At 45.8% G+C, this 27,116-nt stretch overlaps 1 protein-coding gene across 5 annotated transcripts in view; it reads right to left on the reverse strand.

Moving 5' to 3' along the window:
* The window catches only part of PTPRN (protein tyrosine phosphatase receptor type N), a 43,712-nt gene that overhangs the window by 13,115 nt on the left and 3,481 nt on the right, over window positions 1–27,116 (reverse strand). Inside the window, exons 2-10 of one of the 5 annotated variants that reach the window (XM_081051514.1) lie at window positions 26,796–26,919; window positions 26,548–26,587; window positions 26,329–26,436; window positions 14,429–14,554; window positions 14,180–14,220; window positions 13,973–14,055; window positions 3,731–3,781; window positions 3,383–3,496; window positions 352–448 (exon numbers count right to left, since the gene is read on the reverse strand). In XM_081051514.1, coding sequence (XP_080907640.1) covers window positions 352–448; window positions 3,383–3,496; window positions 3,731–3,781; window positions 13,973–14,055; window positions 14,180–14,220; window positions 14,429–14,461 — 419 coding nt within the window. In that variant the 5' untranslated portion in view covers window positions 14,462–14,554; window positions 26,329–26,436; window positions 26,548–26,587; window positions 26,796–26,919. Of the gene's footprint in view, window positions 1–351; window positions 449–3,382; window positions 3,497–3,730; window positions 3,782–4,870; window positions 4,952–5,231; window positions 5,444–9,878; window positions 10,013–13,972; window positions 14,056–14,179; window positions 14,221–14,428; window positions 14,555–26,328; window positions 26,437–26,547; window positions 26,588–26,795; window positions 26,920–27,116 lie in introns of those variants that run through there. The other 4 variants (XM_081051512.1, XM_081051511.1, XM_081051510.1 and 1 more) reach the window with 4 other exon arrangements.

Raw genomic sequence — 27,116 nt, forward strand, 5'->3', positions numbered from 1 at the left:
ATCTTCTACCGGATACAATTCCACATAGTAATGAAACTGAACATTAAACAACTTCAATCCAACACATTTCTAATTTTCCCATGATGACTACTTTGATGCTTCTTTGAAAATACCAAATATCCAAGTTTTTCACAACATTTAAAAAATACCTCTGTTTTGCTGGATCCCCAGGAATGACCTCAGCTCCTCCTGGGTGTGTGGGCATGTCAGATGACCATTCTTGAACTCCTTGTACCCATGCCCCAGGCTGCTGACGTTGGTGCCCACACCCCTCCATCTTTCTCCATCCATCAGGAAGATGCCAGACCCACCAGCCTTGCCATGCTAGAGTGGTTGAGAAAGAGTACTTACCTGTCCTTTGGATGAGGCTCTGGGGGGCGAAGCCTGGGGATGCGTTCCATCTCCTGGGAGATCACATACTGGGTGAGATCATCATGCCAGGACAATCCTGCCAGGGCACAGGACAGGGTGAGATTGGATCAGGACAGCCTGAGGGCCTAGGAACAGGGACCAGTGGAGATCAAAACTGCAACCCCTGCCCTGCAGTGTATTGAGTGTGAAAGAGCAAAAGGACAGTGGAGGGAGTCCAGAGACCTGGTGGGTGATCTGAAGTGTCCTTTTCCTACCCTCAGGAACAGATTTTGGAATTAGACTGCCTCCAGTCTGACTGGGTTTGAATTCTCTGCCACTTACTAATTGTGTGACCTTGGGCAATTTACTGAAACTGTCTGAGCCTCAATTCTCTCATCTGTAAAATGGGAGCTTATGCCTCCTAAGATTGTTGTGATAATTAAAATAACACAATATAAAATGGTTATAATAGTACCTGTCACATAGTGAACTTTCAATAAATGTTATTATCATCATCATCATAATTATTATTCCTATTCTTCTTTGTGTTGATCTTGAACTTTAGTTTTCTTTATTTGTAAAGTGGGAATAATATATACTTCATGGGATGTTGTGAAGTTCAAGTGCGATGAAGGAAATGAAAGTGCTTAGAAAACTCTAAAGCACTATACCCCTGTTTTAAACCTCATCCTCTGATCCATCACCATCACCGCCACCACCATCATCATCATCACCATCATAATCATCTCATCCTGAGGCAGATCCCCTGTTTAACCCTTTCCCACCAGGAAAGGTCAGTCAGCCGTTCTAAAGGAATAAATCTCCCACTCTCCACTTCCATTCCTTCTTCCCTGGCTCTGGATTAACAGTCTGTGCTGCTCTTAACTCCTTCCTGGGGTCTACCAGCACTCATATCTCTCCTTTCATGCTAATGTCAACGTAATTAACATTACACGGACTGTGTTCTTATTTAAGGCCAATTCCTCCACTTGAGCCCTAGATCTCATCCTCCACCACCTACTCAAGAACATCTTCCCTGCAATTCTCCCTTATATACTACACCATCATCTCCTGTATTCTACAGAATTATTCCCATTAGCATACAAACAGGATGAAATTTCAAAAACAATGCTTGATCTCACATTCCCTCGCATCACCCCACCTCTTTGCTTTTCTTTATAGCAAAATTCCTGGACAGTGTTACCTATACTGGCTGTATCCAATTGTTCTTCCCTCCCATTTCCTCTCAGACCACTCTATTCAGGATTTTATTCCCAACTATTTATTCCCAAGACTGCTTTTATCAAGATCACCGGTGACTTCGGTATATCTAAATCCAGTGGTCAATTCTCAGATCTCATCTTTCTTAACCTACCATCTTTCCACACTGTTAATCACTCCTTCTTCCTTGATACAATTTCACGTGATTTCTATGATACCAAACACTCTTGTTTTTTCTCCTACCTCACTGGATCCCCTTTTTCAGTCTCCCTTGTTGGTTCTTCCCCTCCTCTTGGTCCTCTAAGTATTAGAATTCTCTAGGGCTCTTTTCTTCATAAACACTCAATCCTTTGGTTATCTCATCCACTCCATGGGTTGAATTACCATCTACATATCAAAGAATTCCAAATTTGTATCTCCACTGCAGACCTCTCTCCCTCTTTCAAAACCCAATCTATGTACTCAACCGCCCACTCTACTTGAATGGGCATCTTAAACTCAATATATTCAAAACCAAACACTCCTTCCCCCAAGCTGATCCTCCCACATAGTTCACGACATCTCCATCAACCCAGTTGTTTACTCAGTAAAACCTGGGTGTCATCCTTGACTCCTGCCTTTATTTCATAGCCATATCCAATCGTTCATGAAATCATGCTAACTACCTTAAAAATATATACAGAATTCTGTCATTCCTCCCTACCTGCCTGCAACCACTCTGGTCCAGGCCACGTATATATATCTCTTACATGAATTGTTGTGGTAGCTTTTAATGGTCTCTCTGTTTCTAACCTTGAATCCCTACATTCTATTCTCAACAGAGCAGCAAAAATGATGCTTTTAAAGTAGAAGTGAGGTCATGCACTCCATGCCGAAAACCTTGTGATGGTTTCCTCTTATTCAGAGTCGAGCTGATATCTATACATCTCCTCTAAGGCCCTGTAGTGAACTGCATCCCTTGCCCAGGAGCTACTAGAATGCATCTTCTACGCTGCCTCTGGGTCACTCTCGACAGCCACACTATAGAGGTGGTCTCCACGGTGTGCCTCAAACTCACACTTCGACCTGAGGGCTTTCATTCTAGCTCTTTGGTTGATGTGAACTACAATCTCCCCAGGTAACCTTCTGGAAAACACCTCCACTTCCTTGATGTCTTTCTTCAAATTTCATAGGCTCAATGAGGTCTGTCTTAATCAATTTAATACTGTAGCTTCCTCCCTCACCATTTCTGGTGACTGTAGCCTGTTGCAATATTTGCTTTTTCTATGGCACTATCACCTTCCAACATACTACTTATTTTCAATTTATATAGTGTATTCCCTCTCCTCACCCTGGAAAGTAAACTCCAGTAGACAGAGACCTTTGTCTGTTTTATTCCCTGATAAGTCCCAAGCCCCTAAAACTGTGTTTGCCACATAGTAAATACCCAGTAAGTATTTGCTGAATGAGTGAACTGGATGAGTGGGGTGTTCTTCTGACTGAGGACTCCAGAATTCATAGGTCTGGAGCACTCAGACCGTTCCAGGGACTGAGATGGCCCTAAGGGGATGGATGCTGGCCTCTTACAGTGGCTTCTTCTAGAAGCCTCCTTTGAACTTCTCAAGAGTCTACATATGAGCAGCCCATCTCTAGGGTTCCACAACACTCCTGTTTCGCCTACTTCTCCAGTAAGGTGTGGGAAGGTGAGGCCCTAGGAATGGTGTGATAGGAATGTTCCATGAGAGAAATCCTTGAGTCAGGTGACCCTTCCCTTTCCCATCCTTATCTAATCAAGTTCCAGTCCCTCTCCTCCAATGACTCTACACCTCACCTTGGGACATAAGCTGTCGGAGCACGCCTTGTAAGCGTTGAAGAACAGGGGAGGTGACCTGCAAAAGGGGCCGAGCCTGCCCCATTCCCACCTGGCACTGTCCAAATAAGCCATCTAAAAAGACAAAAGTGGTGTCAGTAGGTGGTTTGGACAACAGGCCTTCCAAAGTCCAGGTTGCAAATGGGCAGGACTCTCTTCATCTCCTCTCTTGGCTTCAGAGAGCTCTGCTCCTCCAGGCCAGTCCCCCATTTTCCCAAGCCCAGTACCCCTTCTCCCTTCCAGGCCTCCCCCCAGTCTTTGTTATTGTGTCCCCCCATCTTGTAAATCCTGTGCCTGGGCCTCACTCACCCTGAATACAGACTTCAAGGTGAGAGCAGAGTCTTCGGTCAAACAGACAACCTGTAGAGGGAAAAGTGAGCAGAGGCTCAGACACCCACACACATAGCATGGATGGACATGCTGAGCGAGTGGGAAGCATATGGGTCCATTCTTTCATTCTAAGGAAGACTTTAAGCTGAGAGGAGAAGAGGGAAAACGCCTAGAATACTTAAGAGAAGGAAACACAGGGTATGGCTTTGGATTGTAAGGATCTGTGAGTCTGGATGCTTTCCCTAAAAACTTCAGTTTGCTTAACTGAGTGATGGGGAGAAGAAGCCTTCCAGGTGCACGGGGGCAGTGACAGTGGAGGAGCACACACTTGTACTCTCATGGAATTACTATGGGGGACGTTTACCGCCAAATTTTGAGGAGAAGAGGACTTTCCTTCCCAAAGCTCCAAACACATCCTAACTGATGGCCTGGACCCCAGAAAAGGTAAAAACCCTAGCACGTCTCCCCCCTCATGTGGGAAAGGAGGAAGGATGGGGTGTGTTTAAGGCAATGCGTCCTACACTGTCCCTACAGTCCGTGGACCCTGTGACGCTGGCTCTGTCCGCGGTGCTGAAGCTCTGAGCCTGGGCCGCAGAGGACTTGCCTGGAAGCAGTTATGGGGGAGGGAGGGGTGACAAGGAGAGGAGTCTCCAAGTGACGTGACCCCTCCGCTGCTCCAGCATTCATCTACCATCCTACTAACCCACAGCGCCACAGGAAGTACCCTGCAGTGGCCTCCAAGCCCAGTGGTGAAGGAGGGAGTGTGACAGCTGGGCTGCGCCCCTTCCGCCACGCGCCCCTCGCCCCCACCCTCCCCTGGCCCATGAGTCAGCGCTGACTGTCTCTGTCCTCTAAGATGTGAGTCAGCACCGGGGCCAGGCTGTGGGGAGGGGGACCGGAGAGGACCCTTCCTTCTTCGCTCTCTTCCGCCCTCTCCCCCAGCTGTACCCCTTATCGGAGATCAGACCGAAGCAATTGACCTCTCGAGCGTAAAGAGAAACGCTGAGCCTTTCCTCGGCCCGATTTTCTACGGGGACCTGGGACCCCGAGGCTCTCGGCCCAGACTCCGACTACCGGGAGCTCGGAGTTCCCTCTCCCTCCCCCTACCGCCCTCTCCACCTCTCAGCGCCAGTGGCCACTCCTTTGGCGCCTCGGTGCAGCTTGCTTCGCCCGAGGTCTTGTAGCCCCTCGTTAAGTCCCTTTGTCCATTTGCACCCCCGTGCTTCCGCCCAAACCCGCAATCTTCCCGGAGTCCGCTCCTCCTGGGTCCCGCCCCCGTATTCCCAGCCCCACCTCCAGGCCTACGCCCCTTTCCTCTCAGACGCCCTCTCATCTTCCTCATCTCACAATGCCCCTCCTCACCCCACTCCACACATATTCTACGCGAGCTTCCTACCTTCGAGACACTTCCCCGCACCCCCACCGAGTTTTGCTCCCGGCACCATATTGCTCCCCCCGCGCTCCCCGGCTTTCTCCTGACCGTGGGCACTAATGGCGCTGCAGCCCCCCGGACGGCTGCTCAGCAGTAGGAGGCAGAGGAGCACCCGAAGCCCGCCGGATCCTCCGGGACCCCCAGGCCGCCGCGGGTGCCGCATCCCACCCGGCTCCGCGCGCTCGCTCTGCTGCCGGGGCCGCAGCAACGCGGAGCTCAGCCTCCCAGAGGGTCCGGGGCGGGGCCTGCCACTCCCCACCCCCCCACGAGGCGGGATCTACACGCCCCTGTCGCCGCTCCTCGGCCAACCGGGAGGGCGGTGACGACATCTCCACCCCCGGCTCTTACGCTTACTTGCGTCACAAGTGGCGTCAGAGCACTGTCTTAGCAGGGGACCTACCCACCCCGTCCCTCGTCCACCAAATAGGCGCCTCACTAGAATTCCCACTCGGCTTTACCCTCTTTTGACATAGGCTTCTCCCCAAAGACCACCACCTTTATTCCCCAGTCCCGGGGTTGACGAAAAGGGTTATTGTAGTTGGATGGAAACCAGGAAAGATACGGGAGTCGGGTCGCATAAACACTAAGATGACGAGCATAAAAAGGAATAGGACAGGTACTCTTACGCATGTCAATTAATGGCACCGATGTCATCCTCAAGAGCAGGAATAGCTATGCGTGTGTGCCTAGATTCCAGTTCTAGCGATGCCACCTACTAAGGGTATACCTTTGGGCAAGTGGATTAATCTCTCTGCGCCCACATTTCCTGATCTGTAAAATGGAGTGCTGATAGTACGTTGTTTACCAGGTGGTTGTGAGGATGACAGGAATTAAACTCCTGTGAGTCACTTAGCAGAACAACTGCCCTGGCACATGCGAAACACTCGACGCACATTCACTTTTGTTATTAGCCTTGACTCTCCTTTCTTTCACCCTCTTCTACCTCGAGTCTATCAACAATCTCATGGTTTCTACCTGCAAATGTTTTATGGTTTATATCTGCCATCAGACCACTGCTCTCCATACTCCTGTCCTATCCAAACCGCTGTGCTCTTTCTTCATGACTATTGCAGTAATCAACTAACTAGTCTTTTGCTTCCACTCCTGCCACTCAATAAGCTAGGAAGGGAGCTTTGTGATTTGCTCACTTTACTTTCAAATCTGATCACTTTACTTTCTTGCTTTTCAGTAAAAATTTTCCAAAATACAAAAAAAGATAGTAGTGCATAGGTAGTAAATACTCATACACTCATCATCTAGACTTAACAGTTACTGACATTTTGCCATATTTGCTTCTTTTTAGTTTTAAAAGTAAAAAATAGACATCATATTTCCCATATAAATACTTCAATATACATATCCAAGAAATAACGATATTTCCCACATAACAAAAATGCCACTGACATCCAACAAAATTTACAATAATGCCCAAGTATCATTTGATGCTCAGTTCATGTTCATATTTCTCAAATTGTTTCCAAAAATACCTTTTTTTCAGCTGTTTTGTTTAAAATAGGAGTCATAGACTACCATCGCTTTTTGTTGTTTCTTAATTCTGTTTAAATTCGCATAGACAGGGCGCCCCCTCCTCCTCCATCCTATTTTTGACATTTTGTTGAAGAGACCAGGTCAGCTTTTCTTGACAACTCCCCACCTTCTGGATTTGTCTTGGTTGTTTTCTCATGATATAGTTCCCTATAGTTCCCCTGTTTATATTCTGTATTTACCCTGCATTTCCTGTAAACTAAAAGTTATAGCCAAAGTCTTGTTTGGGTCGGGTTAAAATTTTTTTTAAAGCAAAATGCTTTACAGGTGATGCTGTATGCCCTGATTGCATCATTTCAGGAAGTGCGTAATGTCTGACTGTCCCACTATTAGTGATGCTAGATTGATCACTGATTTAAGGTAGAGACAGCCAGATCTCTGTATGTACAGTTATGTTTTCCTCTAGTGACCAATACGAGTTCTGACAATTAAGTTTGTGAACTTGTAACGACGTTGCTAACTTTTTTTAATATCAGAGGGATTATTCATTCTGAATTTGTACCAACTGGACAAACAGTTAACCAAGTTTACTATTTGGAAGTGCTGAAAAGGCTGCATGAAAAAGTTAGACGAAAACGACCTGAAATTTTCGCCAACAATTCATGACTCTTGCATCACGACAATGCACCAGCTCACACAGCACTGTCTGTGAGGGACTTTTAAGCCAGTAAATAAATAACTGTATTGGAACACCCTCCCTACTCACCTGAACTGGCTCCCAATGACTTCTTTCTTTTCCCAAAGATAAAGAAAATATTGAAAGGAAGACATTTTGAGGACATTCGGGACATCAATGGTAACACAAAGACAGCACTGATGGCCATTCCAGAAAAAGAGTCGCAAAATTGCTTTGAAGGGTGGACTAGGCTCTGGCATTGGTGCGTAGCTTCCCGAGGGGAGTACTTCGGGGGTGACCATAGTGATATTCAGCGATGAGGTATGTAGCACTTTTTCTAGGATGAGTTCACAAACTTAATTGTCAGACCTCATATGTAATCCATGGGAAAATATTTTGGCATGCTGAGAATATCTAGTTCCCTATCAACTTTTCACTTAATGGTTTGCCAGATACTTGACTAAATGATTTCATTAGAGGTTGCAAAATGGTGATTTTTTTCCCCTATCATTCCTTTAACATTTGTTAACTGATATTATTTCACAAAGAGGAGCTTTCTCCCATCTACTGGTCTTAGTTACCCTGAAATATAATTCCAACTGGAGAAGTGGCATACATTCTTAGTTTTTTTTTCTTTTTACCTACCACTTTTCAGAGTAATGAGCTGGTATAATAGTTACCTCCAACAATGACAAGGTTTTAAAAAAAAAATTTATGACTTTTCTTGTTTGAGCACTACTATGAAAATATGGATTTTTATATATTCAGTGTGTATCAATCAGTTGCAGTAATTATTCTCTTTGATATTCAAATTGTTCCCGAGTAAGTCAATAAAGATTCCTTTAAACTGGTTCTGGTCTCCTTCTGAAACATCTCATTAATCACTGAACGCTCCCTTGCTTTCTAGCACTCTCAGGTGTAGTGGGTTCATCTGTTTTTATTCCCTGACCGAGACCTGGAAGCAGCCATTCCTCCAAAGAGACTTGGTAGCTTTCAGTAAGGACTGATCTTAGGACTGATCTTTTAGGAGTGATTAATGGCTACCGAGCTGATGTGCTTCTAGGCCTTTCAGTGCACAGAGCTAGGATATTAAGACATGCACACTATTTCTGATTAAAATTTAACTGTGACTTTTACTGAACTCTTGATTTATACTTGTATCTCCTTATTCTTATACTGAAAATGTTGGTTTCTAATGACAACATACTCACTTCTATGTTCAGTGCTACGATACGCATACAATTTATAAATAATAATATAGTCTGCTAATAAATAATGAATACGTTTAAGACTTTTGGTAGTTTATTTTGTCCTTAGACTATAACCCCTAGGAGTATACCATCAAAATATTGTGTTCTAAAGTAATTTGAAACAGTTCTTTTGTTTGTGTAGTCATTTTTAACAATTTGATATATAATTTGGTATATTTCTTTCGGTTTGTTTTCAATTTTAGGGTTTGATTTTTTATTGTTATGTAATTTTATTTTTTGAACAATGTAAAATATTTATATTGTTCAAAAAATTAAAACTATATATACTCAGGGAAGTTTCTGCACCTTCCACAATTCCCCCTGCCCTCTTGATCACTTCATGCCATCTATTTCCTTTTTAAAAAACTTTGTAAATTGTGAAATAGAACAGACAGAAAAATGCATAAAACAAAAATAGACAGCTCAATAAATGATCACAAAGTGAATACTCATGTAACCCTAGACAAGAAATAGAACACTTGGGCTGGCCCAGTGGCTCAGGCGGTTAGAGCTCCATGCTCCTAACTCCTAAAGCTGCCGGTTCGATTCCCACATGGCCCAGTGGGCTCTCAATTCCTCGAGTCCCTCAAGGGATAGTGGGCAGCGCCCCCTGCAACTAAGATTGAACACTGAGCTGCCGCTGAGCTCCCGGATGGCTCAGTTGGTTGGAGCAAGTCCTCTCAACCACAAAGGTTGCCAGTTTGACTCCTGGAAGGGATGGTGGGCTGTGCCCTCTGCAACTAGAAATGGCAACTGGACCTGGAGCTGAGCTGCGCCCTCCACAACTAAGACTGAAAGGACAACAACTTGACTTGGAGAAAAGTCCTGGAAGTACACACTCTTCCCCAATAAAGTTCTGTTCCCCTTCCCCAATAAAGAAAATATTCAACACTCATTAGTTATAAAAAAAAGAAATAGAACACTTCCTGTACCCTAGAAGCTTTATCCGTAGAAGCCTTATTGTGTCCCCCAGTCATTATTTGTTTCCAATTATTTGTTTGCTTTTCTTTACAATTTTATAATCTCAGGACACATGCTTAGGTTATAAAACTGTAAAGGAAAGCCAAGAAACACGAGTTTTGGATTACCCCCAGTCTTGAGTTATCATTAATACATAGTGTGACTGTGTATCGTCTTATACATGTTTCCTATGGCACATGTGTGCCAGGGGAGGCAGACAACCTGTAACAACCTCACAGGGAGGAAGCTGGAGAAATAAATAATTGCTCCTCACTCTTCATTCTCTCTCTTTGATCTCTTTTTAGGTATTCCCATTGTGCTAACCTTATCATAATCCAGAGGAAGAAGGAGTTCCTTGAAGTAGTGCAGCCTCTTTGGGCAGAAAACAGGGTGAAGACAAGTGGAGAGTAGATCCAGGGGCCAAACTTAAGGTTTCTGTTCAGTTGATACCCTTCTCTCTGTTTAAAAACATTTTGGAGAAATCATTTGTCAGTATATTTGTTACTCTTTTGTAGGTAACTTGTCTTTGGTTGTTAACAGTTTTACTAAGCTGTGACCAGGGAGGGGTTTCTTTTTATTTCCTCTCCTTGAGATTCAAAGGATTTCTTGACTCTGTAGCTTGATATCTTTCATCACCTTTGAAACATTCTCAGAAAGAACTGCTTACATTGCAACCTGGGACTGTTGCAGAACTGTTTCTCGCTTCAGGCCATACTAGGAGAGTCTGATGGATTAATGGTAAATGGGTCAGAGTAGCACATTGAAATGTGTTCGTTGTATTTTGCCTCAACTGCCAAAGGGGCCCGTTCTTTCACAAAGGGTATTATCTCTCCCTCATTTTTTTTTATTGTGGTAGATATCCTAGGTGAAGTAACTTGTCTCACTTTCAAGAGGATATAGCAACATGCCACAGACAGTTGGACCCTAGAAAGTTCACTGATGTGGCAGGACTCTGAGCTTTCTTGATGTTCCTCTTCCATGCATATGTCTTATGGCATCTAGGGCACTTGCTGCCTCCTGCTCACCATATCCAGTTGGCACAATATCATCCAAGTAATGGACTAGTGTGATTTTCTGTGGGATATCAAAGTAAAAAATGTCTTTCCAAACCATATTTTTACAGAGGATGGACAGGGGAGATGACATAGCCTTAATTCTTTTTTACTTAAAAAAATGTGACTACTAGAAATTTAAAAATTATATATACAATTATAAATTATATTTCTATATAATTTATACAACCACTGACTTAGAAAAATCTTTCTTTTCCATTCTTGTTAGGAAAGACAGCTGAAAGAAGTTTGCATTCACATAGCAGCAAAGACAATATTATACCCTAAGACTGTCCTATTTAAGCTGTAAGAGTTTATAGATATTCTTTATTTAATGTACTATTTTTTACTTTATCTTTAGCATTTTTGTTTCCTCTTTAAGAAATTTTCTCCAACTCTTAGGACACGGAGTTATTTTCTTATACTATCTTCCAAATGTTTCATCCAGAAAGTTTTGTAGAGTAGGCGTTCCTAAAATCAAACTAAAACTGCCAAATGGCTTTAAGTTATGGAGTAAGCTTCATTGTTTAATTCTTCACATTGGCTTATAATCCACTGGATTCTATTTGTGTGTATGTTTTAAGTTATGGATAAAAGTGAATTTTTCTTCTACAAGGGCTCCCAGGGGTTCTTGAACTACAAGTGTGTATTAAAAAGATTACCCTTTCTTCTCCGCAGTACCATCTTTATTATAAAGTGTCCACATTGTTCTGTGTCTGTCTATCAGCTCTGTATTTCATAGATCTACCTGTCATCTTTGCATCAATACGACACTTTCTTAATTACTACAACTTCATGCTCAGTCTTGATATCAGGTAGAGCAAATCGTTCCATCTTCTTTTCAAAAACATTTTTCTCTTATTCACTTCTTACATTTTGAGAGGTTCATAGTTACTATTATTTATTATTAAAGCATAACTTATATCCAGTAATGTATATAAACTTATGTTTATAACTGTATGATTATTAATATAAGTGTACAACTCTGTTACTCCTTAGAAACAGTAAATCTCGATGTCTGTCTATTTGCTGACCCCTGTGAGTATCCAACGAGTGAGAGGACTTTGAGAAGTATAAAGCTTAGCAAATAAAGTATCCTGGTGTTTGGTTGGGCTGAGCATGGGTGGTCAGATTACCCACTCCCTTTTAAGAATTTAAGCTAGTAGGAGCAAACTGGCATCGAAATAGTTAATGTCTGTACACTTTAATCATAGCACGCCCCTGATGATTCCTGGTAACTAGATGAGTGGGAAAGCCCTGGTAGGGGCTGTAATGCTGGAGGTGGAGACCCCCATAAAACAGCAGGGTGCAGGCCTGTTTGATGGAAGGGCGGGCAACTAGACCACCCAGTGTAGCTGGGTGTGGGTGGGGAAGGCTGACATTCCAACTGTAGTACCATCCTCACTTTCTCCACTTCAGGAATGGTCCCTGAGAGGAAAACCAGACAGAGACCAGCCTCCATGAGCACTGTCTGAGGAGCTGTGCTCTCCTCACCCACACCCCTGCTCTGGTCCTGCCTCCTTTACTTTGGAGGCTCTGACCAGGTCCAAACCCTACCCATCCTTCCTCAAAACAAGGCACAGAAAGACTTTGCATGAAAGTCCACTTTCATGATCCAGAATTGGGTGGTCCTAGAACTGCCCCCTCTGGAGGGCAATGGAGAGGGCAGCGGGACAGAGAGCCTTCTCACAAGGTCTCAGTCAGTGACAAGGTTGTGGCTCACAGTGGGGGCAGCCCAAAGAAGGCCTAAAACAAGAAGAAACAAAGGATTGGAATCAGTTCGTAGGGAGGTGGCCCCTCCCTCACCTACTCTCCTTTCATAACAGCCTGTTTTGAGCAAGCCCACAGTGACTCAGCCCACTGACTGAGCTTGTCCCCATGGCTCCCACATATAGTTTATACTCACTCCTGTGATTTTCCCTTGGTCTCAGAGCTGAAGAAGAATGGCAACACCTTGTTTGCACTGGCAGAAGCACCACGGCAACCAGTCCCTCACAGGTGGGTCTGCCATTTAGCTCTGAGTGCGTTAACCCAGCAACCAATCCAGGCTTAGGAAGCCCAGCTGCCACCTTACAAGAGTGGGGACCAAGAGAACCGGTTTCCTAGGAGAGCAGGAGGGGCTGGAAGCCCCCTGAGGTATAGGCTGCCTCTGGATGGAGTGCACAGCCAGCTGGGGGTGCTAGCTCCTCTGTCACCACCCCCGTCCAGGCCACCTAGGTCTCCCCTGGACCTGGATGATCCATTTCTTACGGGCCTCTCAGTTTTCACTCTTGGTGTTTTCACAATCCATTCTCCAACATCACTAGAGTGGCCTTTTAAAATCGTCTACCAATCACATTGTGACATCTCCTTCCTTAAAATTTCCCAGTTAACCTGCCATTATACTTAAAATAAAACCCAATTAAAAAAAGTTTTTTAACATGATCCATGAGGCCCTGTACGGTCAGTCCTGAGCTTCCGTCTCCAATCTAATCTTCTAGCACTGACTTTTCTGTCTGCTTCTCTAACATACCATGGTATCCTTGTCTGAGGGCATTTGTCATTGCAGTGCTCTCGCCTGGGAAGCCCTTCCTTTACAGCTTCCTCTAGTTGCCACCTTCTTGTAATTTTGGTCTTAGTCCAAAAAACAAACAAACAAACAAAAACGACTTTTGGCAATGTGGAAAGGCCTGATGTTTGGCACAGCCCAACCCCCACTGTGGTCCCTATGAAAAAAGGCAGGAGCTGTGCAGGGGACCTGGCTCCAGTCTTGCCTCTACCATAAATCTGGTGTCAGTCTTAAGTAAGTCCCTTGACCAGCCTGGACCCCAGCGTCTCAGCTAAAAAGATAGATGGGAGTGCTAGATGGGTGTTTTCAATCTGGATTCTGAAGAATTCAAGCATCTCAGGGAAATAACTCAGAGCTCTACCCAGATGACTGGCCCAAGCCACAGAGTAGAGCAAGGTAGTGTGTGTGTGTATGTGTGTGTGTGTGTGTGTGTTCTGAATGTGAAAGTCCCTGAGCTACCTCTCCTATTTATCCAAAGGAACTTTGCTATCACTTGATATAAACAAGGGAATGTATGGAGCAAAGGAGGATCTTTAATTTTGAAAACTGCAGTTTTCAATGCTTATACATGAAACTATATATCATCTCACCCTTAGAGGCTCCCGCTTCCTTGCCCTCCCAGCCTCTTATGCGGATTCCCACAGGTGGTCTGTGAGAGAGAAAAGGAAAGCGGGGGTACCCTTTGATTGGGAAAAGAAATATCTTTTCTTCAGCTTATCCATTCCACCTCAATACCCACTCCCTTCTTCATGCCTGCCTCCCTCATTTCAACAGGTCCTTGAGGATTCCAACCTCCCTAGAAAAAGTGAGCCCCTCACCTTGACAGGCTTGGTCATCTCTTGTTTTAGGGCCTTCAAAACCACTTTGGAGGTATAGCACTGATCCTTGTTCACCTCGACCACTGGGCTCCGTGAGGAGGGAAGAAGGAGTGAAGGAGGCAGAAAAGGGTAACAAAGCCCCAGAAGGAAAGAGATGGGACCCAAAGTCAGAGACTTAAAATTCTTTAGAAGGTGTATGAGCCTCACCTTGGGGAAAAGGAGTCGAAGTTTCTCCTCTTGCTTGTCCCCTAGAAGAGGCAGGAAGCTAGGCTTTCTAACATCCACAGATATCATTAATGCCTCATGGAGTGGTTTCCTACAGATCCTAGGCATGACCTCTAAACCATTCTCAACATGCTCTTGGCAGCTCTTACCTGCAGTTTTAATACCTGTTCTCTCCCTGCTCTGTCTGTCCACCAGACAACATGGGCTGACCATAGACCTCATGCACCTCACCCGTGGTTTTGGTGGGGAAGGCTCCCTGCCCATCCCTCAGACAGGGATCTTGGGGGTGGAGTATGCTGATGTGCTCCATCTTCTGCGTCATCATATCCTGGGTGATGTCATCCTTCCAGAACAAACCTGCAGGGTGAAAGGATGCAGTGAATTGACCTGTGGGACACACAGGCCCACTCCAGGGACCAGGTGAGATTAACACTACTCCTCTCCCTCAAGTAGGTAAATGATCACAATTTGTGGAGAGAATTAAATGAGATGGCATATAAAAGCTGTTTAGCATAGCGCCTGGCATTTAATATTCACTTAGGATTAGGATTATATTCTCTTTGCTGAGTCATTTGATGCTATTGTGAGAATTAAATGAGACTAGGGAGATAAAGAGTGCTTACAAAACGGTAAAGCACTGATTCCCAACCTTTAGTGTGCATTAGAATCTCCTGGTTTGTTAAGATGCAGATTGCTGTTCCCCACCCCTAGAGTATCTGATTCAGTAGTTCTGGAATTAGCTCAAGAATTAGCATTTCTAACAAGTTTCCTGATACTTCTGGTCCTAGGACACATTTTGAGAACCACTGTTCTAAGGCATTATATACATATTAGACAACAGTAGTAGTAGTAGTAGTAGTAGTAGTAGTAGTAGTAGTAGGGGTAGTAGTAATATGAACTCTAGATAGAGTTCTTATCTGACCTTCTCCCCATTCATGAAACTGCTTTAAGGAAGGGTAAGCCATCTGTCTCCAAGGGACTCTCCACTCCCTTTCATTCCTCCCCTGTATTTGTCATACAATTTGCTCTGCTTCCTGCTCAGACACAGGGGTGGGTGTGTGTTCTCCTGGCTGAGAATTTAAGGATTCCTGACTCTGGAAACACTCAGATAGGGCCAGGGGTTGAGACTAGTCCAAAGGAGTTAGACGCTAACTTCTTTTGGTGGTTTCTTCTAGAAGCCTGTGCTGGGCTCTTTCCAAGAGTGTTTAAGGGCAAACAGCCCACCTGTACAACTCCACCCTGCCTCTGGTCTCACCCCTTCTCCATGAGATGAGCATGACGGGAAAGTTTCAAGTAGAGACATTTGAGAAAGGAAGGTTGTCGTCAGATCAAAGAGCCCCTCACTGTCCCTCCTGCCCTCAGATCTGACCAGCCCAGCCTCTCTTCTCTAGGTCTTACTCACCTCGGGGCACAATCTGCTGGAGTACAACTTGCAAGTGTTGGAAGACTGGGGTAGTAAATCCTTGTAAGGGCCAGAGCTGCCCCACTCCCACTTGGCCCTGACCTTCTCAGGGCAAAATAGTGGCTTCAGCAAGGAACTTAGCCAGAAGACTTCCAACTCCAAGTTGAAGAAAAGCAGCTTCCACTATGACCTCTGGGTTCCCTAGTCTCTCTTCCCCCCTCCCCAACCAGGTCTCTTCCTCCTTTCAAGTGTTCCTTCTTTTCATTTCTCCCTGCCCCCATCACCACCTGCCCTGTTCTTCAGGCCCTTGCACCTCATTCACCTTTGGTACCAACTTCCAGGTAAGAACCAAGCTTACAGGCAGAATAGCCTGTGGGGGTTGAGGTAAGCAGAAACAGCTACACACATGGAATGCATAAGCAGGTGAAGAGATGGGGCTTTGGGAAGCAGGTGAGCTGCATCTCGTGGAAAGATTTGAAGGTATGAGGAGAGGAGGTCTGGAATCCGCATAGGGGAAAGTACTGGTATGTGTAGGGGTTGAGTGTGTCTGGATCCTTGTCCTGAAAGCCAGTTTGCCCAACTGTGCATAGACAAAGGACAAAGGGTGAGGAAGGATAGTGCCTAATGCTGTACACACCTTTCTTATTCCAGGCAGATGTGGTGGGGTTGGAGGAGAGTCCATTTTTTTTTCTGTGGTGGAATTACCATGAATCGTTATGGATATGCCTTAGGAAAAGGGAATTTTCCCCCAATCAAATGGGTCCTAAAATCAATTTCCTGGCTTTAGGTAGGAGCAGAACCTCCAGCATCCTACTGAGAAGGAAAAGGGCTTCTGGAAGGGAAGAGGCAGCGCTCCCAAGATTGATAGGAAAAGAGAGTTGGACACCCTCGGTCAGACCCACGGGAGGCCTGGTGCTGTCCGTGGTGCTGAGAGGTGTCCGGAGCCTGGGAAAGAGGCAGCTCTGGGCGGTAAGCGGGCAAGGCATTCCCACAAGGCTTGACCTTCCTCCCTACCTCCCGCCCCCACCCGTTTTGTCATCCGCCACCAGGCCTCTTCCCACAGTTCTTCGCGAGTCTTCTGCACAGGCCTCCAAATCCAAAACTCGGGAGGGGTTGGGGAGGGTTGGCCGCGGACGAGGACCTTGCGCCGTCTCCCCCCAGCGCCGCGCACCGCATCCTCGCGTCTGCGCAGTTCGTCTCTGGCTCCTCATTTAATTCTGCGCTGCTCGGCGGGCGCGGAGTGGAGGGGGGAGGAAGAAGGATGGACGCTTTCCCACTCCACCCTCTTTTACTCCAGCCTAGCCTTCCCCTTATAGGAAACAGGATTGCAGACACCAGACTCGCGGGGCTTATGAAGAAGCCCTGGCTTGTCTCGGCCCAGCCTTCCTGCCGGAGCGAAGCCCGATACCCGCGGTCTCTGCGCCTACTGGTCCCCTGCCTGTCCCTCCTCCCCGGGCGTCTCGTCTCTGGCCCCTCGGCGAGTCTTGCTCCTCCTGTGGTCGCATAGGCCGTTTCTCCTTTCCTCCTCCCACTTGTTTTTGCGCCCTCCTCCCGATCCCCCCGTTTTCCCGAGTTCCCTTCTCTCTTAGGTCCAGATCCCACAGGCGGAGCCCCACCGCAAGCTTGCGCCTCTTTCTGTGAGACGTTCTCTACATGTATCTCTTTTCACGCCCCCAAACACATTCTTTTCCTATTAACTTCCTAACCTCGAGGACTCCTGACCCACTTCTTTGGGGATCGCTATCTGGCCCTGCCTGCACCCCCAAGGTTTCGGTTTCCTCGGGACTGTGGCCGCTGCTGCCCCCTGGGCGGCCGTTGTGCAGTGGGAGGCAGAGGAGCAGACGGAGCCGCCCGGAGTCCCCAGAGCACAGCAGGCGCCGTCCTCCTGGGCTCCGCGCCTGCTCCCCACCTACGTCTCAGAGAAGGTGGAGACGGCAGCTGCAGGGGCCAGGCGGGACTGGTGCTTTCCACCCGCTAAGGAAAACGAGCCTAGGCAGCTCCGCCAATCGCGGGCAGGCCTTGCCCCTGCAAAAGCCGACCCAACTCCTGCTGGCCTTTCGGTCCACGCAGCCACCTGACGCCCAGGGGCCTGCTCCTTTTTTATGTAAATCAGGTCCAAAGTTGGAGAAATGGATTGCAAGTAAGATGTGGGTGCGAATTGTACCTACCTCGTAAGTTTGTTGTGAGGAGTAAATATGAACAACGACTAAACTGTAGATACTCAGTGCCTTTAGTCCATTTTTATTACCCTTGACGCTCACTTTACCCTCATCCTCCTAAAGACCTTCAACATACACGGACTTGACCTGCAAAATACAGAGGGTGCCAAAAATATGTATACACGTTTTAAGAAAGGAAAAAACTGTATTAAAATTACGCTGATGGGAACCACTTTGAGCACCTCTTGTCATTGCAGAAGTCACACGTGACTTGTAGTCATCTTTTGTTATCATATCAGTATATATTGAGTATTACAATTTTTTAAGAATTTAATTTAATGTTATTTAAGGAGGGTGCCACTCACAGTGGTCCGTGTGGGGATGAAACCGGCAACCTTGGTGTTATTGGCACCACACTCCAACGAACTGAGCCAACCAGCCACCCTGAGTATTATAATTTTAATACAGTCTTTTACTTTCTTAAAACGTGTGTACATTTTTTTGGCACCCTCTGTGCACCACACATCCATCCACTTCTCTCCACGTTGCCGCCATTTCTCTGGTTCAGACCACTATGCTCTTCTTAATAGAGTTATTGCAATAACAAACTGGCTAACAAACTGACTGATCGTTTGTTTCCACTCTTGTTTAGTCATAGGTTAGTGTGTGAGCTTTCTAAACTCTGGATTGGCATTTCAATATTTTGTGTATTAAGCTTAAAAATTATTATGAAAATTTTCAATTAAAGCAGAGGATCTAATGAATGCGCACATAACTACCACCCAGACTAACAATTAAGATTTTATCACAATTGCTTCTTTCTCTTAATGAAGTATTTAAAGGTAATTTACAGACTTCATGACATTTCACTCCTAAATAATTCAATACACATCTCTTAGAATTAATGATAGTTTTACTATACATATCCACAATACTTATGACATCTCCAGTAGCCTGAATAATGGCCCCTAAAAACGTTGACGTCTGAATCTCTGGAACCTGTGAATGTTACTTTACATGGTAAGAAGCATTTTGCTGGTGTGATTAACCTTAGAAGGTGATTAACCTCAGATGAGAGAGGGGAGTGTCCTGGATTTTCTGGGTGTGCCCAATATAACCACAAAGATCTTTGTAAGAGAGAAGCAGCAGAGAGTCAGAATCAGTAATGGGACATGTGACATTGGAAGCAAGAGGTTGGAATACTGCCAGGAAGGGGTCCCAAACCAAGGAATGCAAAAAGCCTCTAGACACTGAAAAAGGCCAGGAAATTGGTTCTCCCTGTAAGACTCCAGAAGGATCACATCTCAGTTGACACCTTGAGTTTAGACTTCGGACTTCCAGAACTGTAAGATAAATGTTTGTTGCTTTAAACTGGTAAGTTTGAGGTGATTTATTACAGCAGCAATTGGAAATGAATACAATATCTAAAAATATTTACAATCCCTAATTTACATAATTCTCTGAGTACTTCTGGATAGCACTCCTTTATCAAATAAATGGTTTTTTTGAATAGTTTCTCTAGTTCTGAACATTTCATTTTAAGTTTCTTAATAGTGTCTTTTGAGGAGCAAAATACTTTAATTTTGAGGAAGTTCAATTTATTAATTTTGTCTTTTATGGCTAATGCTGTGTTCTTAGAAATATTTGTCTACCCCAGACTTACAAAGATTTTTCCCCTGTTTTCTTCCAAAAGTCTGGTTATGCTGGCCTCATAAAATCAGTCAGAAAGCATTGCCTCTTTTGTTATGCTCTGAAAGAGTTTAAGATTGCTATTTCTTCTTCTTTAAGTGTTTGGACCTGAGTTTCTTTGTGAGAAAGTTTTATTACAATTAAATTTTTGGCAGAAAAACCTTGAAGCCTGATTATTTTAGGGCCGGAGTATTTTGGCTCTGTCTTAATCCTCGGCTGTTTCCCTTAGTCCTGGCCTTTGTATTTACAGTATATCTAAGGCATGGTCTTTTAAGGATTTTCAATAAAAACCCCAAGGTGTTTACCAAGGCCCTCTCATGTTATGGGTCCTAACCTCCAAACTTGGTCTCCCTAACACTGTGGCAGCTTCTAAAAAATCCCTGTTCAGCTATTTAACTTTTCTACTAGGCTTCTTGAAATCTCACCCTGCATGTGTGCCATTTTAGAAAGTAGCTAAGGATCTGAGGGAAACTTGTATGTGGATATTGGGTTCACCTCTCTGTAGCTCACTCATTTCCCAGCTTTCTCCCTCAATTTCCAGCTACTCTGGTGTTTCTGTACTCCAGCCTCTGCTTCCTCGGCCAGGCAGACTGTCACTTTCTGCCTGAGCTCTGTTTCCCTGTGGGCTGCAGGGAATGGTGAAGTGTCTTTAGGAAAAAGCCTGTTAAATGTGGTACTCACCCCAGTAGGCTTTGCTTTTTTCAAGAATTAAATTCCTTCTATGTAGTCACACAACAGCCTAGCCAACTGTCCCCCCGTGTCTTTCCTTCAGGAAAGAAGAGTCTCTGAGACTGTGCCTTTCTCGGACTCTGTTCCATCCTTGTGTTTACACCTTATGTCTGTCTGGCCCCCAAGTATGGTTTGCAGCCAAAGACGGGTAAGATATCTCACGGGAGATACAACCTAAGCCAGGTGGAACCGAGTGGGGACCCCCAATGAGCTGCCTTAGAAAAATATGGGAAGGGGCCTTGCCTCCCTTCCCCACTGCCTGGGAAAAGCTGTTGTGGGCCCTGGCTTTTCCCTTGCACCTGTTTGTGAGAGAAGTCATGAGGACAACAAAGATCAGTTCTCTCCACTTATCTCAATGGAGCTGTTACAATATGAGAGACTTGACCCTGAGAGGGTACATACCTTAATTAAGACATCATGGGACCTTGTGCTCTGGCTGTTTACAGACAAAGGGTGATTGGAATAAACATTTTTCTGCTATGATGTATGAGTCTCACAGACCGTGTAAGAAACAATGTTACTTTCTTGTATGTGTATACCTATCAATAAAAACCTTCAGTTGGTCTTATCCTGGGCTCCAGTCCTCTGAGACTGAGAGACTCCTGGCCTTCTGAGAGATTTACTGCATTAAGTCTCTGTTTCTTTCTTTCTTAAAAACTTAACCCAAGCCACCCCTTCTCGCACCCTCACTGCCCATGTTGCGCTGGACGCGACACTTCTAGTTTGTCTTGCTTTTGGTAGGTCTCCATGCTTTCATACAGTTATTTTTATATTTTGTCATGTTAACAGGAGAGTCTGACACAAACTACTTGTCATGCCAGGAACTGGAGTTTTACCTGGTTATAATAGATTTGTGTTACCCATAATACTTTAAAATTATTTACAGAAACAATTTGAGGTCTAGGAGCAAATGAGTGTGAACCTTCTTTGAGAAGTATAATGCTACAGGAAAAAGGGACATAATGGCCTTTGGATGGGTTGAGCATAGGTGGGTGTGCTTCTCTCTCCCTTTTCAGATGTCAAACTACCAGGAAATAGCTACGAGAATGATGAATTACACATGCATTGATACTGTACTTTTCGCTATTCGTTGGAGGGGGCCCTGATGCTGAGAGTAATATCCTCAGGAGACTGAGTAGGTTCTCAGGCCTATTGGACTTGGGGTTCAAAGGAAGCTCCTTTCCCAAAGGGAAAAAGACCACCATAAAGTGTAGTGGGTAGAGGCAGGGGAGTGCTTGAGGAAAGATTGCAATTCAGTTGTGGTCCTACCTTGCCTTGCATTCACATTATGAATGATATGCCGAAGGAGAAAAGATTCAGAAACCAGGCCTCCGTCTGCACCAAAAATCTATATCCCTACTCCAAATGTCCCTTCTGTTCTGGTCCTACATAGTTTACTTCAGAGGGTCTGGCTGGAGCCCACCTTGTTTGGTGTCCTGACACCAAACAAGGCTACAGAAGGAATTTGAACAAAACCCACTTTAAAAGTCCAGAGCAGTTTGTCCTAGATTAGTCTGAATGGCGATGCAGGGGTGGGGGATGTGGGACACCTCCAAGTTTTGCTCAGAGAAGGAAACAGTTCAAGGAAGCTCTGGGACTTGGAATTTGTATGTTTATGTGCTGGAGGACCCCCCTCTGCAATGAAAACTCCCCCTCCCCAATAAATGACAGGCTCTAGTAGCAGTCCTGATTTGGGTAAGTCCTGAGGCACAGTGACTCAGCAGCTGCCTGATAGCTGGCTTCTCCTTGGTCCCCTTCTGATCTCTCCCTCCCCTGATTTTCCCTTAGTGTAGAGCTAGTCAAGGACCTAACCTTGAGAAGAATGGCAGATTCTTCTTTACATACTTTAGCACCACGGCAACCAGTTCCCATTGTGGGCATCAGTCACTTGGTGCTGATGATGTCACCCCAGCGACCAGTCCAGACAGATAAAACATGGTTGCCATGGTGACAGGAGTCAGAAGCTGTTTCCTTGGAGAGCATGAGGGTCTGGATGCCCCCTCAGTTTCAGGCTGCCTCTGGTAGAGTGCATGGCCCAACTGGAGGTGCTCAACTCACTGTGATAGCCCAGTCCAAGCCACCAGTGTCCCCTGGACCAAAACAATACTTCCTAATAGGTCTGTCTACCTGTTCCATTCTTGCCCTCTATCAATACATTCTCCAACAGTGCTAGCTGATGGTGTTTAAGTCCCAATCTGAGTTCAAAGGCCCGAGAACCAGGAGCACCAATGTCCAAGGGCAGGAGATGGATGTACCAGCTCAAGCAAAGAAAGCAAATTCACTCTTTTTCCACCTTTTTGTTCTATTTGGGCTCTCAATGGATTAGATGATGCTCAACTCCAATGGTGAGGGTAATCTTCTTCCCTCAGTCTACCTATTCAAATGCGAGTCTCTTCCAGAGAAACCCTCACAGACACACTCAGAAATCATGTCTTACCAGCTATCTGGGCCCAGTCAAACTGACATGTAAAGTTAACCATCACAGTGGGCAACTGGGAGTGAACCCTACTGGGAGCCCCCAAGAATCCGTATAGAATGTGTCTCAGGTTTACCCATCAAGGGAAAGATATGCTGGCATATTTCTCCAGTAAACTCAATCTTTAACTGGTTGAGGGCTGCCTTGGGGGGAGGGGGATTGTTAAATCCAGACACTTCATGGCTGTCTTGAGCACAGGTAGGTGACTTCTTCTGGTATTCTAGAACACCCATAGGAGAAGCAGAGAGCCCAGGGATTGAGGTGGGAAGCTGTCAGCATGTACAGATACTTTCCACCTGCAGCTGCAGGTAAGCTCGGATTCAGACCAGGGGATGAGGCAGGGCAACTGCAGGGTCTGCTACACAGGTATTCAATAACCATCCATCGCATGAATATGTTACGCTTATGACTCACTTCTCTGACTAGTCTTCAATTGCTTTGAGGCAGGAACCGTGTATTGCAGTGGCCAGGACAGTGAATGTATGATGGGAAAAAGTAGGGCAGGTGGTCGGAGTCAACATAACTAATGAGAACTAGATAGGTGCTGTATAAATTGATATGATGAATTAAGTATTATATTTAGTTATGTCCTTAGATGCAAGGATGAAGGGAGAAGATATACATTGGCAGCATGATTAAGCCTATATTACTAGAATGGTGTCTGTTAATTTCTATGGGTTCTATAAGTGGATGGGTGCTATAGTCTGAATGTTTGTGTTCCCCACCCCCACCCCAAATTCATATGTTGAAAACCTAAGCTCTAAGGTGACAGTATTTGGAAATGGGCCTTTGGGAGTGATTAGGCCATGAGGATGGAGTCCTCATGAATGGGATTAGTGCCCTTATAAAGGAGGCCTCAGAGAGATCTCTCGCCCCTTCCACCATGTAAGGTCACAGCAAGAAGGCACTTTCAACGAATCAGGAAGTAGGCCCTCACCAGACACCAAATCTGCCAGTACCCTGATCTTGGGCTTTCCAGCCTCTAGAACTGTGAGAAATAAATTTCCATTGTTTATAAGCCTCCCATTCTATGTGATTCTGTTATAGCAGCCCGAATGGACTAAGACAGTAGCTTGGATACTTCCCCATGTGCTCTCATTTGTGAGGATCCAATGAGCTGAGTATGAAGATGCTTTGAGAAATATAAAGCTCATGGTGTGGGACATCTGGAGTTTGGATAGGTTGAGCAATGTTGGCTGGTCTCCCGTTTCCCAGGGGTAAACTGACCATAGGCATCAAAATGTTAAATGTGCATAGCCTTTGGTTATAGAATTCTTTGTATGGTTTCTTGGCGTTGGAGCTGGTATGACTGCTCTGTACAGGACCCTAATGCCTGGAGGGTACTGTGAACCTCAAAAGGCAGAGCAAAGTCCAAGGCTTGCCTGATCTGGGTCTGGAGGGAAGGATTTCCTTCTACAAAAGGAAAGAAGATCAAGAAGACACATCTGAAAGCTGTAGGTGGGGATAGCTATCATTCTAGCTGCAATTCTGCTTTGCCTTCACCAGCTTTAGAAATGATCTGTGGGAGGAGAAAGGGATCTAAAACCAGGCATTCAGCACAACCAGGGGCTGTGTTCTCCATACCCCACACCCCATCCTTCCCATGTCACCTCAGAGACTCTGGTCAGGTCCAAACCCCACCCATCCTGCCTCCGGAAAAGTCTGTAGAAAGAGTTTGCTTGGAAATTGGCTTTAATAATCCAGTTTTGGGTCAGCCTGAAATTGCCCTTCTTGAGAGCACAAGGGAAAGTGTGGGGGATAAGAGGCTCCCCAGACTCCTTAATCAGCTATAAGGTTGTGACTCAGAATAGGGAATGGCTCCAAGACATGCTAAAATGGGGAGAAACAAGGGGTTTTCAATGAATGCACTGAGACACGGATTGTCACTTCCTCCCCCACCAAATTCAGAATAAGCCTCAATAGCAGTCTGGAACTGAATAAGCCATGAGACGAGACGAGTGACTCAGGCACTTCTGAAAGTTGGAAGACCTGTGAAATAGATTTCTATAGGCCGTTGCCTGGGCTCCATCTCTAATCCTGCATCCTTTCTGGGATTGTCCATGAGACAGACCTGGTTGGTCCCCTGAGCCTGGAAGAGAATGGCAGCAACTTGTTTGCATACTTAATAGAACCATGACAACCAGTCCCCATCATGAGGTCAGTCACAGGACCAGCGATGTGGTCCAGCAAGCAATCTAAGCTAAGGCGGCATGGCTGCCATGGTGACGGGGATGGAGACCAGTTTGTTCGAAAGGGATGAGGGGCTGGAGCACCAGTGGGGTGCAGACTGCCCTGGATGGAGCCCAGCTAGGAGCTTCCCAATGGCGCTGCCATTATCTCAGCCCAAGGTACCACCCGATCCCAACTGGACAACTCAAGAGCCCCAAACGTGTCTACCTGTTTCTACTCTTGTCCATTTCAGAATCCATTTTCCAGCACCCTCAGTATATCTTTATAAAATGTTTATCATATTGTCCTATTCCCTTCGTTTAAAATCCCCCAATAATTTCCCCCTGCACTTTGAATAAAACCCAATCCCTGCCTATAGGCTACAAGCCCTAAGCAATCCTGGGCCTACTGTCCAAGCTCACCTCCCACCACAGGCCATTCTGTGTGTTGTCCTAAGGAGACCTGCAATCTCAGGTAAGGGAAATTATTTGTAATTCTCTCTGCCTTGGGGACTCTTCCTCCAGATCTTTCCCTGGCTGCTTCCTTGCGCCATTTAGGTCAAAGTTCAAATGTCACTTGCTCAGGCTCTCCGTAGTATGGAGGGATGTATGAAACAGGTCACACTGTACTGGGGTCTGTGAAGAAGGGCTGCGGGCTGTGCAGGCAGAAGGCTGGGAGTCCGGACACCTGGTCCAGCCCTGATCCATGCTTGTCCACTCCATTTTTCAGCTGGAAAGGTGGGTAGATAACTACTAGATGGGTGGGTTTTTTTTATCTGGGCTCCAAGGAGCTCAAGGGTCCCAAGAGATGTCTGAGAGCCTTGCCCAGGTGACTTCCTCAACACCACAGGGCAGAGCAAGGGGAGGCTGAATGTGAGGGGCTCTGGGCACCACTCTTCTCCTATTTAACGACAGAAGCTATATAGGATGGGGATTAGTGTCATGTCATACTCAAGATTTTCTTAGAAAAACAGAGAGCCCATATATTTTAAAAGTTGGATGACCTCTGAAGTAGACTCCTACAGGCCCCTCACACTCTGTGCTTGATCTTCCAGAACAAGAGGCGGGTGCAGGCTCCCAGCCTTGGCACCCACAGTGGCTAAAATGTGTGGACAGGTGTCTGTGAGAGACTGAGAAAGTGTGGGCGCCCTCTAGTGGTAAAAGCAAGAATTTCCCTTCAATCCAGCAACCTTGGCAAGCATTTTTCATGTCTGTGATCTCCATAGAAACTTAGGAGAGTTGCTATTATTGCCATCCCCATTTCAAGAAGGAACTTGAAGAGCTTAGGTAATGTGCCCAAGGTCACAACTGGGCAGCGACAGAGCCAAGATTGACCTGGCTCTGTCTGTATTGAAAGCCCTGTTCTTTCCCAACCTCTATGCCCCCTCTTCCAGAAGGTTCTCCATCAGGCTCATTAGCCAATGTCTATCTCTTTCTTCATCCTGACTCCCTCTTTAAACAGGCGCTTGCTGGGTTCAGTCTTCCTGGACAAGGCCAGGCCCTCTCACCTGCAGCAGGGTCTTGCCATGGTTGGTCAGCTCTTGCTCCAGGACTTTTGGAACCACTTCAGCAGTGCTCTTCAAGCAGTGCTCTCTCTTCACCTCAGTCACTGGACTCTGAGGGGAAGGAAGCCAGGAGTCAAGGGTGAAGAGAAAAGGACGGAAGGGCCCAGAGGGAAAGAGATGGGGCTCATATGAAGGATTTCAAAAATCCTGAGGGAATCTCACCTTAGGGAACAATAGCTGAAGTTTCTCTTCATGCTTGCCCCTAGAAGACAAAGATTAAGCCAGGGGCAGCAAATAGGAGCCATGCATCCTAACCCCTTCCTTTAGCAGACATCACTAATGGATCATGGGATTGCTTCTGGCTGAAATCAGATAGGCTATTCACTGGACTCCTGACAGTTCCTACCTGTAGCCGTAACACTCATTCCCTTCCCACTCGCTCAGTCTACCAAACCACAGGCCTCACACACCTCAGCTCAGTGGTTTTGGTGGCAAAGTCTGCCTGCCCATTCCTCATGCAGGTCTCTGGGGCATGGAGCCTGGGTGTCTTCTGGGTCTTCACCCCTGGAGTGACACCATCCTTCCACAACAGTCCTGCAAGGTTAAAGGATAGAGTGAGTTTACCCTTGGGACAGTCTGATTGGCCCATGCCAGAAATCAGAGTGTAATTAGAATTTGTTTTTCCCAAAGTGCATAGGGACCACAGGGCATTGGAGGGGTCAGACTGGCTGGTGGACAGGAGTTTGCCTTCTGCCCACCTCTGCATTTGGATTCCTGCTCTTAGCTCTGTG

The sequence above is a fragment of the Rhinolophus hipposideros genome, assembly GCF_964194185.1.
Source record: "Rhinolophus hipposideros genome assembly, chromosome: 6".
Classification (NCBI taxonomy): domain Eukaryota; kingdom Metazoa; phylum Chordata; class Mammalia; order Chiroptera; family Rhinolophidae; genus Rhinolophus; species Rhinolophus hipposideros.